At 35.7% G+C, this 18,455-nt stretch overlaps 1 protein-coding gene across 2 annotated transcripts in view; it reads right to left on the bottom strand.

Annotated features, from left to right (window-relative positions):
- USP9X (ubiquitin specific peptidase 9 X-linked) overlaps positions 1 to 18,455 on the bottom strand; it is a 99,852-nt gene that overhangs the window by 44,392 nt on the left and 37,005 nt on the right. For both annotated transcript variants that reach the window (XM_082778699.1, XM_082778698.1), the window contains exons 10-14: positions 16,981 to 17,133; positions 12,332 to 12,436; positions 10,698 to 10,904; positions 9,994 to 10,130; positions 4,957 to 5,090 (exon numbers count right to left, since the gene is read on the bottom strand). In XM_082778699.1, the coding sequence (XP_082634825.1) occupies positions 4,957 to 5,090; positions 9,994 to 10,130; positions 10,698 to 10,904; positions 12,332 to 12,436; positions 16,981 to 17,133 (736 nt within the window). The remainder of the gene's footprint in view (positions 1 to 4,956; positions 5,091 to 9,993; positions 10,131 to 10,697; positions 10,905 to 12,331; positions 12,437 to 16,980; positions 17,134 to 18,455) is intronic.

Genomic DNA, 18,455 nt, shown 5'->3' with positions numbered 1-18,455 from the left:
CTGTATTACTTATTTGCAAGAGTTATATAGATTATGTTTAGCTAAGATGACCCACTTGTGGGAGACTGTATCATGATAGCATCCACTCGTGATAAAATTGATCTTCAGAACTGAAAAATAAATCAGTATTTCCTATTGTATTTATTTCCTTTCTTGATACAAGCCTAACAACTGAAGTGCACCAAGTGTTTCAAAATTAAGGGGAAAAAAATTGTTGTAAATACTGCACTCTACGTACAAAAAGGATGTTAGTTTAAAATATTTTATAAAAGGCAAATCAGAAGACTAGCAGTTAATTGATAATGTCTAGGAAAGTGGAGACATAGCCACCAGAAATCCTTCAGAAATTTAAATCTTAATCTTAATGAAGTCAGCATAAAGGGGCAATTACAAAGAGATTCCTAAAGAAAGTATATAAAACTAGCAAACCAAACAGTACTTAAGTATTAGATGTAGGGAACTTGAATAATATGCTGTGGGACCAACAGAGGAAACAATGAAGGCAGATCAGTAAATTGCAGAGAAAATATAACTAGTCACCTTCAAATGTTGGGTAGCTTTTTGGTGGTTATTTTATTTTTATTTGGGGGTGGAGGCCAACTGTCTGTTTTTTTTTTTTTTTTTTTTTTTTTTTTTTTTTTTGAGGGGGGGTGGGGGGGAATATATGTTAATTCACAGACACAAGTATCAAGAATGGCAGTGATAGAAGAATTCAAGTATTAAAGATCAGTCAGCTGTCCGAAGCCAATCTGAGTGTACTTAAGATTTCTGGAAAATGCTGAACTACAAAAATTCAATCTATTCGCTGTCTCAGCTTGTTTCTATATCTCTCCTATTCACTTTCTAGCAGTGCATCTCACAGCAAGCCCAACCGTGATCTTCAAGGTTTTTTTTCTATGCAGAAGAACAAATGAATGACCAGAGAAACTACAGATCAAAAAACAGTTGAAAGTTAATGTATAATTAGTGATAAACACATATAAGAGATTATATGGCAAAATTTCTCTAAATGATTACATTAAGAGATTTGGACTTTTAAATTTCATTAGGAAACAGAAGATGAAAGAGAACTGGCTATCAATCCACTCAAGATTTGAAAAGATCTTTGATCAATAGGCAAAAAGATGGAACTATGAGCTAAGATACAACTTATCACTGAACAAAAAAGCAGCAGAAAGGAGGAAAAAAAATACAAGTGGCAAGCTTTACACCTTAGGCTTCTACACTATGTCTAGAACTTAATGGGCTGAAAGATGATCTGCAAAGATGGTAAGAGCTGAACAGCAAAAGAAATCAAGAAACAATCAAGAACCTAAGAGAACTGTAAAATTAAGAACATCTAACCTACTGTACTCAATAAATTACACTGTATGTCAATTCTGGTGTTTGCAAAGTTAAGGAAAAAAAATTAAAGGTACTTACAATTCAGGATACTCTACCATTTATGTCAACTCAAGATCTGAACAGTATTGTTAAAATACACACAAAGACATTATTAACCAGTGCAAAGGAAGAACTGAAAATACCTACATTAAAAGGAGATGGAGTAAGGACAGACACATAAAAAAATATAGTTACTTTAAAAAGAACACCTTCTTTCAAGATTATGATGCAATAACAGTCACCTAATCTCACAGAGGACTCTGAAGAATAGGGTGGAAGTGAGTTCAATAGAAAGTAGAGTGCCAATAATCAGGAGAATTCTGATACATGGATTAGATTCTTCTTTAACCTTAAAAAGGCAAACAAAATAAATATAGAAGGGGATATGATAGAAAACCATAGAATCACTGAAACACAGAATGGTTTTGGGTTGAAAGGGACCTTTAAAGATGACCTAGTCCAACCCCACACCACAGGCAAGACCACCTCTTACTAGAGCAGGCTGCCCAAAGCCCCATTCAACCTGGCCTTGAACACTTCCAGGGATGGGGCATCCAGAGCTGCTCTGGACAATGTGTTCCAGAACCTCACCACCCTCACAGTGAAGAATTTCTTCCTTATAGCTAATCTAAATCTCTTTCAGTTTAAAACCATTACACCTGATTGCTACCTATACTCCTCCCTCAATCGAAGAATCACCTCCCTCGGCCTGCTGACCACGCTTCTTTTAATGCAACCCAGGATATGGTTGTATTTCTGGGTTGCAAGTGGGCACTGCTGGCTCACATCTAATTTTTCATCTCTGAGTATCCCCAGGTATCCTCTGCAGGGCCGCTCTCAAACCATTCATCCCCCAGTCTGTATGGAGAGCAGGGGGTTGCCCTGTCCCAGGTGCAGGTCCTTGCACTTGGCCTTGTTGAAGTCCATGAGGTTCACATAAGCCCACTTCTAAAGCCTATCCATGTCCCTCTGGATGGCATCCCTTCTTCTATCTTACCAACTGCACCACTCAGCTTGGTGTTATCCAAGAACTTTCTGAGGGTGTACTCAATTCCACTATCCCATGACATGTGATGAATAACAGAATAGAAACATCTGTTGTCTTCTTCACACAATATAGTTATAGCAGCCTTTTCCTTCATAAAATAAAAATACTGCAAGTTCAAAACTAATACAAAAATTTCACAAAATACACAGTGATTTTGGAGTTGGCAACAGGACTTTTTTTTTTTCCTATGGCATTTCTCTGTCCTGGGCTGTTTGGGTTTTAGCCTTCAATCTTCTTCCTCTGTCCCATTCACTTTCACCACCTCAGTTTGATTCTACAGCTGTCCGGTTCTTACCATCTGTCTGTACAATCACGACAAACTTCCTTCTCCTTTCATTCATTCCCATCCCTCCCGTTATCTTCTCCCCTCCCATTATCTTCTCCCCTCCTCCAGGAAGGGGTGGAAATATTGGGACGAGTGAAAATTTGATGCTGTTTTCTCTGTATTCTGCTCTACTTATTCTACAAAACCTGAACTAAGTTGTATAGGTAGGAATTATGTATTACTGTCTTAGTATAGTAACTAGAAGATTAGTAGATGGTGTAATACATAATAAAGAGCAAACAAAGTACCAAGGAAGAAAAAAAAAGCTGCACTATTGCTCCTTTGTTTTTGCACTCTGATATAAATGGGAAGAAAATTTGCAGCAGCTTCATTTCAAGAAAGCACAATTTAATTGATTTCTGAGTAGATTGAAGTTATCCTCTTTGCAAATTTTTAATTTCTACTGTGCCAAAAATGTTTATATTACTGCTTTATTGAGTCATTGTGCATGTTTGGGGGGGGGGGGGGGAGCTGGGAGGAATATGGGAATGGGATGAAGTTTTTTGCTTAAGAAAAAAAAATATTCAAGACATTAGCCTAATTTTTGTGCTAAAGTCATTGACAATTTGATAGGTAAATATTGTCAAAAATGACTTTTTGGCTTCTGAGTTAAAAATTAATTGAAATCAATGAATAACAGTTTATATATGAATAGCATGTGTAGGGTATTTTTGGACAAACACAAATGCATTAGAAAGTTGCTGATTGTGTTTCCTTTAAAACCCTGAGGCCAAACCCCAGATTTTCATCACTGGCCGAAGTCCAAGAAAAAGAGAGCTATCCAAAGAGTTAAGATGCAAAGCTCACTATAAATGGAATTGTGTTTTTGCATCACTTTTGCAAAGTTAAACAGCACTCCGATAGCTTATAGAAGTTACATGAAGTAAGGCACACGCACTCTTGTACCTTCCCAGACAAAACTAAACTTAAGACACTACTGCTTGAGAACACAACAAACCATTTAGTACCATTTAAATATTAATTAGTACAGTGTTATCATTAATGAAAACACTTAGATTAGGGTAAACCCTCCCATGTACCTCTGAATACAAAAAAATATAGCTATGGTATGCAGATTAAGCTTAAATGTAGTACTCATTAACCTACACCAGGATGAAACTATCATTTTCACATTGCACCACTCTTAAAACAAGATTTCAAAGAAAATTTTAGGTATCTGTATCAAGCACTCCAAAATTAAAAGAATTACAGAATTAAAGGTTTGTAGGCAACTTACCTATGCATAGGAAGACACAACCCCACACAGACAGACTTTCCAAAATGCACATATCCTGTTCTCTCCAAACAGTCAGAACTGAATTCCTACACGTTATAGTGCCATTTTTGAGATGTAACTAACAGGTTGGTAGGGTGCTATGTAGGGTATGCATGTGTATGAATAGGGTAGAATGGTCCTTGGTTGCAGTCAACAAGGTACACACGTGGGGGTAAATTTCCTCCTCTCAGTTTTGCTGGCTTAGTTCAATACATAAGAGTACTGTTGGTCCAGCGTTACAGGGACAGTTATTGTCCAACATTCTCCTTCATTCCCCTACTCCTACTTCAGTAGCTAGAAAGCTAGCTTCCTTCAAGAATAAGAATGCAAACTCATCAGTGCAGGGCTGAGTTTAAACTGAAGTATATAAATACTAACACAATATGCTGCCCAAGTATTGTTGGTACCAAACACAGTAAGAAAGCAGATAAACAGAAACAGAATTGCATGGTAAAAAAAAATAAAATAAAATGGTACCACTGTGGTCTTAAGTCCTTCTCTGTGACAACTTCCAAACAATGGCTTCAAACAGAATTTATTAAACTTCTCAAAGGACCCTACAAAAATTCAAAACTAGGAGTGGGAGTATATTCAAGATTATTATTATGGCTTTTCACAAAAACCACCACCCTAATCTAAGTAGGGCAAGATGATGCTTATCAACTCACAGATAAACCTGTGCAGTCACTTCCCCATGTTGTGCTGTAGACCACCATGTTTTCAATCATGAACCAACAAACCATTTGCATTTTAAGCTTTTCTTGACCAGTATGACACCACAAATGCTATCAAACCCACAAATGCTCTAAAATTGAGTGAACAAGCAATAACAGTTATTTCATTAGGAGAATTGGCTTTCAACTCTATTTTCAACTGGAGTTTTTACACAGTATTTATGAGGCCAATTTTTATTTAATAACTTACCTTTAGCATACTGCCTCATGCTTTCCATATAGGCAGAGAGATTTTCTGCAACCAATGTAACTAGGGCATGATTGTGCTGAAGTTGATTGATTAAGTCATGTCGGTAAAACACATGGGGACTTCGTTGAGTTTGACTGAAATTAAAATATAAGTGTTGTAAGAAAAAACCAGAGAAGTCTTGCACCTAACAGTCCATAAGCTAATTCAAAAAACTAATGTCTTCAATGCAAGTTCTAAACTTTGCTACAATATCTAAAATAAAAAGCATACTAGGTCTCTGACAATGCTTTTATTTTTCTTCTGATGCATCAATGGTTTTTACCAGTTATTAAAAGCAGTTACATAATGAGGATTATACAGTTGTAGTACATATGAAAGGTATCGAAGCAATCTGAGCAGTTAAATAGACCGGAGGCAGAATATCTGCAGCAAGTCAGGAATAGAAATACCTTCCTGCAAACCGCACAGTAAAGACGGAGACTCTCAGCTGTAGTACAGCTACAATATGCATAACCACAGTTTCCTCCACATCCGATATTATTTTCTTAATTTAATATTTAAACAAACTAAAACTGTTCATTTTCAGAATGAAAGCTCACAGTCTTATATTTGTCAGTACTTCAAAACGCTGCACAACTCTACATTGCTTTTTTCCTTCCCTGACAATATCTAAAAAAGTTGGTACAGACAAAAAGTCAGTTACATGCAACGTATAGTGTAAGAAAAAAAAAAAAAAACAACAAAAAAAGAAAGTTCAAAAGAAACACCACAAATAAATAATAATTTATGTCTACTATAAAAAATCTGACCAAAATGCTACTCTTCAAGGATATTAGTCGTATTTAGTTTGCAAAAGTAAACTGCAAGAGCAAATACACAGCTTGAGTACAACACCCACATGCCATGAGCACTATCAAATTCTAGAACGTGGGACTACTCATCGCCCCTGCAGAGTAACCTTAAAATGCTTCAACTCCTCTATATCACGGCACTCACATCTTGGCTGCGTAGCCAATGCAAATTTGCATGGCTCTTCTAAGAGAAAGGGGGGAAAAAGGAGCTATTTGTTGTACTGCTGTTCCCAATAGCCTGCCCAGAAGAAATATTTGAGATTTCAGAACTGTTCTCCTTTCCTCCAACTCTCAGAGTACACTCCAGAGCTAGCTGACTAGATTGCTGGTAGGAACTCTCATCCTTCCTGGGGAACCTGGTCTCGGTACCACATGAGCTACAACACTTGGCAATATCACCACGCAGTATGAGAACAGTAGGGGAGGCAAGAAATCCTAGTTCCATAATCAGCTGCTAATGATCTTGCAGCTGATAACCAGGCTGCACTGTAGATGTAATGACAACAGCTCAATTGCTTCATCAGAACAAAGATCACTGTCAAGTTGGGTTTAAAAGACAGAAGCCATCAACTTTCTTCCCAGATATCCAGTAATTTTGTTATCTGCTACCAACAGAATATGGCCTGCTAAGCAGAGACATCTTCAAAAGATTGTTTCATAATATGCAGAGTTTTCCAGAACAGCTTGGAAGAGGCATTTAAAGCACGAATTGTGTTAAAAAAAGCAGAAGTCTGCAGTACAGAAAACGAAATACATAGAAGCATGAAGGCAGAAAACATACAGGACTTCATATATACAGAAAGAATGTCTTTTGTTTTCACCATAAGCAACTTTCCAAGTACACTTCATTCCAACTCTGTCAGCCCCCCATCTAAGTATAAACTAGCAGTAAAAGCAGCAAAAGATTGTATGTCTGTTTTAGTGGCTACCTGAGACACTAGCTCTAGAGAGAAAGATGTATTGACAAAAGGTAACATTAACGAAGAACTTTGACAATTTCAGAAAGACAGGTGGTGAAACACTTAAGGGAATGAGCATAAGCAAGGTGTATTTTGTTGAATTTAGATGCCGATAGCTTGGTTCATACGCTCATAATATTAGCTATTTGTATCCATCTCTCCAAATATAGCCAAGGGAAAGCTTCATCTGCAGAAGACTAAGTAGATCTTCCAAGATACACTTCACATTTTGCCCCTCACACCCCTCAATCACATGCACAAACAGAAAATTTGGACATCTGGATTCACCTGGGTTAGCAACCAGTTCAAAAAGTCGGTACTTGTAAGAACTCGACTTATGAGCTAGGAGTTGTTGCATCGTATGTGTGAGCAACATGTGAGCTGTTATTTTAATCATCTGCTAGGATGGAGTCAAAGGCAAGATGACTGTACAAATGCACAGAAAAAAAAACTAATTTGACAAGACTTTTCAAGTTTGCTTTCTACAGTTAAAGCGAATTCCACAGAAAACTACAAAATCATTCCATAAGCCTCTAAGGTTGGGCTATTTGATGATGTTTCCATTATAATATACTGCTTTACCAATAAACTGAGAAACATGAAAAATGGATGTTAAGGGCAAAACTGCTGTCTTTCCATTACTCTTCTGCTAAATGGATAGCAAAAGCCAACGTATAGGAAGAAAAGGTATCATTTTGAAATGAATGCCAAAGTACTTTGGAAATGCTAAGAAGAACATACAGTAATTAGACTGTCTTTATTTTCTACAAAAAATATTCACAGTGACAAAGCCAAAGACCCAACCAACTTAATTTAAATGGATTTTTTTTTTTAAAGTAAGATTTATCCCATATAACTTGCCTCGCATAATACTGCATATGACTCAGCTTTCAAAGTCGAGAGATTTTCTATTAAGCCAGTAAATGCTATCTACCATTAAAAACAGACATTAAAGGTCCAGAGACATAAACCAGCAAATTCTTCTTTTAGGTTAAAAAAAAAAAAGTTACTTGAGACTAAGTTCATCATTGTCTTAAAGCAGTTACAAAATTCAAACTGTTACAGAAGGTCCTATCAATGTTCAGTTAATTCTTCTAGGCAAGTAATTTTGGAGACCAACCTTGTACTGCTAGGGTAGACACAGGTCAAGCCTAAGCACTTGAGAGTGGTCTACTGGAGACATTCTCCTTTTCAACACAGAAAAATGGGTAATTTTCTGTACCCTAAGAATCACTGAGTAACGAAGCTGACTATTTCTTAACATTAACTGGTATCCTTGCACCTATCCAAGAACTACTTTCTAATGCCACTGCAATTCTAGTTAAGCTAAACTCCCAAAACATACAGTGTTTCCCTGTGGTCAGGAAGTTATAGTTGCTTTGGCAACGTTTATAACCTATTTGTCACTTTGCTCAACTTCAGAAATACCTGTCAACAATTAGATCCTCCTCCCCAAAAGAATCTCTACAGTGCCAATGACAGAAGGTAATTTATACTTATGTTTGCCAACCATCAACAGCCTTACTCCTTCTGGACTAAACTTTTAATTGCAAATGAATTTAAACACCCAAAAGAGTAGTATATGGATTATGGAACTGATGTCACACACAGAAAGCTCTGTGAGATATTTTAAGACAACTGTCGCAATGACCAACTGTTTCAACCTATCTTCAACCCAAATTCTAGGAGGACATTAGAGATTTAGGTTTTAAGTTGATGTGTGTGAGATGCATGCATTACAGTTTCCCAACTGTATCAATATTACAAATTATCTGGAACTTGGAGGACTGGAAAGTCACTAATTACTTCAAAATCATGTTTTAACTCACTATGGTGTCCCCGTCACCTGTACAATAATTTCTGATTAAAGAACTCCCTCAAATGCATCTTCCTAATAAATGCTTCTTCATATGAGAGTTCCCTGTTTAAAACCTTTAATCCAAAGTTTTCTTTCCTACTTCATGTGTTTTCAAATTCTGCATAAAACTGACGTATTACCACATACTGCAATGAAGATATCAATGAAGTTTGACAAATGGAAGAGACGATCTGACCAGAAGTAGGGAGAGATTCAAGCCATCCAACTGTACATATGCTTACCTTACAACAAAATTAAATTTCTGTAGTCTAAAAAAACAAAACAAAACAAAACAAAACACAAAAACTAGGTTCCTTCCAAGATTAGTTCAGAGCAGAAACCCAATCAGTGCCTTGAATGAGCTCTGCTTCAAGAATTGAAAGCAAAACTTTTTTGTTCAGGCACTATGCTAAGAAGTGTCCAACTGGAACAAGTACCACAAGTAACCAGGTAGCTACATTCCCCTAGATCTTAGAGCCTGTAAAAGTTAAGAACTAATACACAGAAAACAGACACGTGTGCTAATAAAATTAGTATCTTTGTGACCTTGCTGCAAAAACCACAAGCAATCATTAATGAAAAATTGTAATGGATTAAAGTGTCATGAAAACTGAGAAATATGTTGCAAACTAAATTAATAAAGAAGCCTCTAAGAGCCAGAAATGCAACATCACAGCTACTTCAACCAGTATCAGTAAGAAGGTAGTGTTGGGCAAACTGAAGGTTTGTTTTCTTCAACTTTCCCTGCCTAGATCTTGTAAGCAGACTTTAACAGCAATGTCGATTTGAATAGTTTACTTGCTTACAGGAATGAAAACAAAGCAATTATATAGCACTGATAAATAAACAACAGTTTCCTAAAGTTTGTAAAATTTCTCATGCAGATACAAAATTTTTTTGGCAATTTCTGTAGTGAGTAAATACTTAAAATCTAGAAACTTGGTTTCATTGAACAAGTCCTTTTTTGGCTTTTCATATATATATTTTTAATTATACACAATATATTTTATTTATACTTCGTAATCTAATTTCACTGTTAAGCACTGAAGCCCATAGGTAACAGAAAACAAATCCAGATTCTCTGCAAATATCTGCAAATCAGACTACTATTCTTCTAAAAACAAGTAAAAGCATGTTTCAGAAGAAGAGTTCATGTCAATGCTCTCTTACAAAACACTATGTATTTTAATTTTTAGATGTGGTCTATACACATTAAAACACAAAAGAACATCTTCAAACACATGTAATGATTTAACTAAGGTCTCCCTGCCTCTCACTTAAAATTAAAAAAAGAAAAAAGCAAAAAGAAGCTTTGTTCCAATTCTCCCAACTTATAAGAGACAGCACGGTATTTGCATACCATTCTTACCTCATATTCTGTGGTGCTTCACCAAACAAACTGCAAATTTCTCTAATTTGTTTCAGTGCAGGAATGACCCATTTGTCATTTGTGCGAAGCTCTTCTATAAAACGATCTATCCACTGGATCTTTTGTGTATCTCGATCCTTAAAGAACAAGTGTTCACAATCAAGTATATTTCAGAAACAATAATCATTCCCCTACTTTATTTGCTTCCACAACAGAACAGAACATACAAAGCCACACAACTACTAGACCAGCTTAGTTCTCAAGCATTCATTCTTAAGATTATCTGAACAGCACTGCATCCTAGCAGAAGCCATCAGTGTGATACGAACTATTCCTGCAACAACCACTGAAGAATTCAGTACATATTCAAGAGAAACTACAGTTAGATAGGATCATCCATCTTAAATTAATTTGCCTTTTCTCCTTTCAAATACTTCTACTAATTGGTTAGACTAAACTGCTATAAAATATCAAGAAACCATGAGGAGCAGTTTCTCAACTACAAAACAAAACCTGCCAATGGCTGTAAAGTTGTATAATAGATTCATTTTTAAGCATGATGAATTAAATATTCTGGATGACTTTTGCTGTATTACCAACACCCTTACATTTTTTTTTTGGGGGTGGGGGGCAGAGGGACGGAGGGGGAATGGGGAGGACTTTTAGTGCCTGATTTCAGAACAGAATCATACCAGATTACACACCTGTGAACAGCTGTAATCTAAGATTTTAATATGGGCACTAAGAGCCTGGTCCATGATATCAACTGGTACATCGTCACTATGAGCCAAATTCCATAAAAGGTTCAGCACTTTGTGCGCCATCACACCATCCTTGTCATCCTCTGCAAGACGACGGATTAACTCAAGTAGCTTCTCACGCTGTTTCTTGCTTGCATTTGTCCAACTTGCCTAAAGAAAGATTTTATTCAATATCAAAGTTACGCTTTTTTAATCTCATATGCTGTAACATGAACAATTAAAAATGATGTAAAAATATAAATAGTATTCACATTTTTTCATTAAAAATACCACGTTACAGAAATACCTAAGTCAAAACTGAACAGTTCTAGCATTTACAGTTAAAACGTATTTAACTTTGAGACTTAGAAATTAAGAATCTTTATATAAACACCACAGATATGCTTGTAAAAGTTAACAACACTGACCAGTTCACAAGTAGTCAAAACATACTGGACTCAGCTGTTTCTTACAAATGCTTTCTCAAATCTCCTGTGCTTATACTTAAAACACTCCTAATTAACTTACAATCACTAAATGAGTAAAAATGCAGTATTACTGGTGCCTCTGAATCTGACAGAAACAAATGCTCTCTCTATCAAGTTAACCTTTTTTCTGAGTGAGTTATCAATATAACATTGCTTCATATCCATCTCTGAGTCAGACATGATGGCTTACCCATAAAACTTCTGAGCATTTATGTCAATATCTAAATTATGGAGCATTCCGCTCGTATTTACTAAATCAGAAGTCACCCATTAATTGGAGCACAAATTGCATGAAAGCCAAAATGTTACTGTCAGGCATTTATCTAAAAACAGAAAACTGAGTCTACAAAGCTCGCTTGCATTTTCTCACCTCCTGAAAGTGCAACAGGAGAACAGTCCATATGACTACTACTAGAAGCTAAAAATGTAAATGTTAGCATACACAAAAAGCCAGTGAATAACACAATCTTTCAGAAACAAGTTGTTTTGTGTAATGGCTACAATCGAGTCATTCTATGTTTATAAACATTTTACTTTATCTTCCTGAGACTGTTTCCTCCTATGTGTATGTTAACCAGGGAAAAATTATTACATGATAAAGATGAAGTGGGGAAAGGAGTCCCTCACTTCCTCCTCTACTTGAAGACGGTAAGTAGCAATAACTGATAAATTTCATGAAAGGTACTCTAACACTAAGATAAAAACATTATTTATCAAACCACCAACAATTAATAATTTTGAATGAACACAATACGGTATTAAATGTAAGTAATTTATTTGAAAAGGTCAATATGCATAGCATTGAAGTGACATTTAGCAATCCTACAGTCCTCAGCATGTATGTGCATTATCCAGAAGTGGTCATCAATTAAACTAGCATAATGAACCTTTGCTTTAGACAAGAAGTAAACAAAATCTCACAGTGGATGCTCAATAAAGTGTAACACAATCTAGCAGTTTCAACAGTAGACATTACAAATTGTTGCTATATACAGAAAAGCCTTTTAACACAAGAAAACTGCCCACATAAAGAACATGTTGAAAGAGTCACAAATCTGTAGCCAACTTCACAATCCGTTTCCTGAGTATAGTCAAAACATGCATAATTACCTTAAAACAATCGAACAGATGATCAAGCTGTTCAGGAGAGAAATCCCAAGCTAATTTTGCCAGGAGGTCATGTACATTCTTTACAATGGCTTCATGTTTTCCTGCCTGTCAAGAAGACAAAAAGAATTGACCAACGTTTGTAACAATCAATATTAACTCAAGTAGTACGACATCCTCTATTGGTTTTACAAGAAGGCTGTCTGAAGTGCTCAGCAATAATAGCTGATGTTGTGGGAGCAGCGTCAAACTGGTATCTATTTCACTGGGAAATCATATTATTTAAGTTTGCCTTGTATGTGTAACTATTCAAAAAGTGTGTGCATTGTGCATGTACACAAGTATTTATTTAGAATTATGACTACTGCAGTCACAATATTTATTTTTTAAATCTGGGATGGTAAAATGAAGTCTACACCAGCATTTAAATTTACAAATCGGTATTTTCTCCTTTTTTTTTTTTTTTTTAAAAGGAAAGGAGTCAAAATCTACTTTCGATTAAATTTCACTGAATTTCATTTAAGCTGCATTTTCAGTATTTCCACATATTTCCACATGATTTCTTAGGCTAAAATATTTCTTTTGTGCTAGCAGATTCATGAACAACTTGTTAGCCAACAGCAGCTTATAACCTTATAAAATCTATCAACCGAACAACTAATGGCGAAGTCGAGTTATATACTAGATAATATTTTATATGAGGTTGGCCTATATCACAATTTTGACATTTAAGAAGCAAGACAATACAGAAAAAACAGCTAACTGAATTTTGACTCTGGGTGAGAAGAACATTTCCTTCCTATAATTCCCAGCAGGATAGCACATCTTAAATCTACAATCATGAAAAACAACAGTTTTGGACTATATGTATCAGTAGCTGCTCTACTATAGAAAAATTTCCTCCAAGTGTAGAATAAAATATGCAAGACAGAAAAAAAAATCTCTGATGTAATTAATCTTTTACAATATTAAAAATACATGCTTGAGCAGTTTTGGAAATAATTTCCTTCTAAAAGCTCGCATCAGTAGTTCACTTAAAAACAACAAAAACAGCCGCTTATGTACTGTAGAATTCTTAATTGTGGGCCCTAAATTTACTAAAAAACAAAACAAAACAAAACAAAAAAACAAGTAGCAACATTCATTTTCATGTTATCAGTCAGATTATGAGAGAAAGAATTACTAAACCAATTATACCACTCAATTTTGCAAAACATCTCCTATTTTTATTGTCTTAGCAGTCCATTTTCTGGATAGAAAGAAAAACTGAGAGCGTACAGGACAGAAAAAACATCTCTAGTGTAACATATGAAAGGAGAAGCATGTACTGAGCTGCACAACACAGCAAGAGGAGATACAAAACCTGGTGTGTGAACTGTGAGCTTACTGTATGGAAACAGGGAAGCCCATTTAGAGTTCCAGTTAAATGCTCTAGAATGTAAGTAATAAAATCTCAACACTAATCTTTGCGATTTTGTTTCTTGTCCATCTGGATGAACTCCTGTAACTCAACAGGTTGCAACTTAATTCTTGCCTTTAGAGACTTCAACATTATTCCTTGAATCAAACATATTTGTATTTTGTAAACACTGTCTTCGTAAGACTGGTAAAACTTAAAGCTTATGTTGCCTTCTAAGGCCAAAAGTAGCATATTTTTATTACTTCTCATGGACTACTTATTTTTATTCCAGTTGTATATTGAGATTCTCAGGGCACTACTGTATCATTAACTGTAAATTTGTGCATGCTCACCCTCTAAACCCAGGCAAAAACATAATGGCTCCAGTCTGAAAGCAAAACCACATCAGTACTGCACTGAGTCAGAGCTAAAATAGCCTGCCTGTTATATAAAGCTACACAGTAAATCAACTCCCGCTACCGAATTTCATGCTCCAGCTGCTCTTAGAGGCAATCATTTAATAAGAACTACTAAAAACTACTAAACATGCGAAGTAGTGAACATGGAAAAAAAAAATATCTATATTAGCAGACTTGGCTATTCTTAACCCCAACCCTCCCCCCCCCCCTTTTTTTTTTTTTTTTTTTTTTTTTTTTTTTTTAAGTCTGTTTTAATTTCATGGCTAAAGCCACAGTGAAAACATCTACCCGAGTAAGGCCTACTGAATCCAATTTTCAATGGAAAAAAAAAGAAATGCAAAAACACAGAACAAACCTGCAAGTGCACCGTGGCAACAATCTAACTGAAAGCAAGAAAAAAAGTGAGCAGAGTAAAGCAGATTTGAAAGCATGGAAGATTTATTCCTATACTTATTTTCTAACTGTTGCGGTGGGCTATCCCTGTCTTTTAAGGATTGCACCACTTGTTCATACATTTCTGGAACATCAGAAGTATAGCTTTAACTTATACACAAGTTCCTGTTTTCAGGGCCTCTGAGTAATATACTTAACTGTCTAAGATTCCCTCCGCCCAAATTTTGGTTACTTTTTCCTATAGAAGGTGAGGCTCTAATATAGCTAACACAAGCCTACAAGCAGCATAATTACTTCTCTAAATCTTTCCCCACTGCCCAGATTTCTTACACAGACAATCTGGAAACCAAACAGTATGACCACCTTAATTCAAGTGATCCGTGATTGCTTTGAGTTACAAGATGTATTTTTTTTTACATGATATTTGAGGATAAGTAGGAAAAAAAAAAAGTCTCAAGTTTCAGCCTATGTAGTTACTATCGTGCTGGAACTGAAGTCTAGAGATTATGAAGTTGAAACATCAGAGATGTCAAGTCAAGCTGCCACTACACTGCCTGCAGTCCCAAGTGCTTTAAACAAACCTGGACAGGGGGTGCCTGAATATGGACACCTATAATCTGTTTAAGTCAAACTGTTACAGTTCAGAAGACTGTAAACACGTATTAACAGGGGGTATAGTAGTACCCAATTGCTGTGTTAGCCCTCTATCTTGAAAACAGGATTTAGCCTTCCCACACCTGACCTGATTAAAGGGCTTGTACAATTACGTTAACAGTTTTACTACCAATTATTTATGAACAAGGATATGTGCTCTCACGCTTATTTCTATCCTAAAACTACCCTTCATTTTCTGTGTATTTTCTGTATACTCAATATTTAATAATCATTATGTCTCTTCAACTGCCCTTTATGGGATCTAACTCATGCAGCCCAAGACTAGAAAGCCAATTTTCACTGATCATTTAAGTAATCAAGTGAATATTCAAAAAATTACAAATGAAAGCATTTGCTGTTAAACAATTTCCAGAACAGTCATTATTGTAAGCCTCATTAATAGCTCCTTGCTCAGGAAAAAAAAAAAAAAGTGAGTAAAAAAAAAACAAACAACAAAAACAAACACGTGAAACAACTGTAGCAAATTTAGAGAATAACAATCTATATTTTTACTGTATTTTAAAACATTACATCATAATCTTTTTTTTTTTTTTTTTCAATAATTCAGACTTTGCTCAACTTTGGTGTTTCCTGAAGACTTACCAACAATAATGTTGGATCACAGAATAAAGTTGAATCATAGAATAAATTAGTTTTAGCTGAAGCAGACCTACAAAGACCGAGTCCTACTGTCAGAGTATTTCAGGGCTGACCCAAAGTTAAAACATATCATTAAGGGCCTTATCCAAATGCCTCAAACACGGACAGGCATGGGGCATCAACCACCTCACTAGGTAGCAGGTTCCAATGTTTGACCACTCTCACTGTAAGAAAGGTTTTCCTAATGTCTAGTCTGAACCTCCCCTGATGTACCTTTGCCCCATAGCCATGCAAACTGTCACTTAGATACCAAAGAGAAAAGATGAGCACCTCCCTCTTCATTTCCTCTCATCACAATGTTGTGGAGAGCAATGAGGTTACCCCAAAACCTCCTCTTCTCCAAGCTTATCGAACCCAGTGTCCTCAGCCTCTCCTCACAGGACACGCCCTCCAGCCCTTTTACCAGTTTTGTTGTCCTCCCCTGGACACAGTCAAGTATCTTAACACTTAAGTTTTTAAGTTGTTGAGCCCAGAACTACATAGAACACTGTGTAGGTGCAGCCCCACCTGGAGAGTGACCAGCATCATCCAGTAATGTTCCACTATTTTCTTTAGACCTCCTCTTGCTATTAACATACTTCTAAAAAGCTTTGCTTGTTATCTGAAACCTCACTGCACAGCTTTAACTCTAGTTGAGCTTTGGCCTTTGTGTTTTCTTCTGTAAATGCAAACTGCAGCTCTGTAATCTTCCTGCGTGACCTTAGAGAGACCACATGCTTTCTTTCACTGCTTGAGTTCCAAAAGGAGTTCCCTACTCAGCCAAGATGGTCTCCCACCCGGCTTACTTGACTTATGATACACCAGAATTGCTTGCTCCTGTGATTTTATAAGGTGGTTCTTGAGAAGTAACCAGCTCTTGTGGACCCTTAAGCCCTTAAAAGCAGATTGCCAGAGGATGCTGTTCTTTAAGACTTTGTATACATAGATACTTGATCTCTTTTACTGACCACATTTGAGAAGACAATTCTCAGATACAGAATCCTGAAAAAGACCATCACTCGATTTCAGATTTTTCTTCAGCTTTGTCTGTTACCAATCATAAGAAGCACAAGTCTTCCTCTTCTCAGTACATGACATAGAATAAGCTCCTTCTTGCTCAGAAGCAGACTAGCAGCTTAATTCTTTACCTGTGCAGCCCAAATGTTGTCAAGATCCTGCAAAGTGAGGGCTTTCTCTTTGATGACAAAACGAAGAATCTTCTCTAACTTCTCTACATACTGAGGTTGATGAAGACTATCTCTCAACACAATTGATAAAATATTATTCTGCTGGATCCATTCCTGAATATAAAAAGAAAGTAATGCCATCTCAAATTACTGAAGTGCTATCAGTATTTAAGCAAATTAAAAAATAATAATAAATCAGACTGTTAAGGATTGTTTTTATATACAATATTCTGATGGTGAGAAGCTAGAAAGATTAAGAACAAGAGGAAGGTATTTATCTCTAATTTCCTCTTTTAAAAATATCAGTGTTTTAAGTAATCCAACGTGCCCAACATTGTGATACCTTAAGGAAGATATTTTTTCCTGGCATATTAAAATCATGAACTCTAAGCATAAAAAAAGTTCAGACAAATTCAAACAAAAAGCCAATAGGAAGAATAGTTACGTCTTCTATTCAAGGAACAAAACTTTTCCGATTCAAAATCATTAAATATCAAAACCATTTTAAGACGCTTTTAGCTTTTTTATGCCCTATACTATAGCACACAAGAAGGGCATAAGCAAAGACTGATGTGTAAAAAGCTTAGATTATTTATGTATTTCCACTTGCATTTTTTTTAATGCTTCTAATTGAATTAGAGGCAAATATTCAAACTATTTGAGTAGATACAATTTTTTTCAGTGGTGTCATTGACTGAAAATAGCTTCATACACTTATTTTTTTGTTCCAACTGAAACAAAGCTGTGTGCACTTTGAGCATCAAAAAAGAAAAACATACACAGCAAACTGTCCAATGCAGTGTCCTTCATTATAGACTTAAAATGTTCAATCTAGTCTTGCAAAATATATAAACCTAGATACTTTCATTTAAAAACAGAGGTCTTGTCTGAGATGCCAAACTATAAAGAGTGCATAAGAAAAGAGCTATTTCTCCCTGTTGCTTGAAAAGGTCAAATTTAGCAATGATTCCATTCTGCCAGCAGTCCTTCTGCAGATTATAAACCATTAGCTATTTACAATGCTGAGACAGAATAGTGCAAAAATAACAAAAATAAGTTCTTCTGCAAAGATGAAAAGAGCAAAACTGTTCTAACTTCATACATGCTCATGTTATTTGTTAGTCACATATGCTTTCAAGCATAGAACAGTATCCAAAGTTTGTGAATGTTAAATAAAATCACAAAATGTTATGTCTAGAACTTTCTGTACAAAAGAATACAGATGAACATTTTACTTTTCCACACACTTCAGCTTCTGAAAGGTGGAAAGGAGTGTAATCATTCAGAATTCTGAGTAGAAGAAAATAATTCGAAGCATAAAAAGTGGACTACACTCTTATTTAAATGAACGTTCAATTTTTAGGTACAGTGTCACTGAAGTTTCAAATAAATAACACCTGTTTCATCTATTTTTTTTTCCTTTTTAAACCCTATAT

Source organism: Aythya marila (genome assembly GCF_965140915.1).
Source record: "Aythya marila genome assembly, chromosome: 1".
NCBI classification, from domain to species: domain Eukaryota; kingdom Metazoa; phylum Chordata; class Aves; order Anseriformes; family Anatidae; genus Aythya; species Aythya marila.
The sequence above is the reverse complement of the archived record's forward strand: the minus strand, read 5'-3'. Positions and strand labels throughout refer to the sequence as shown.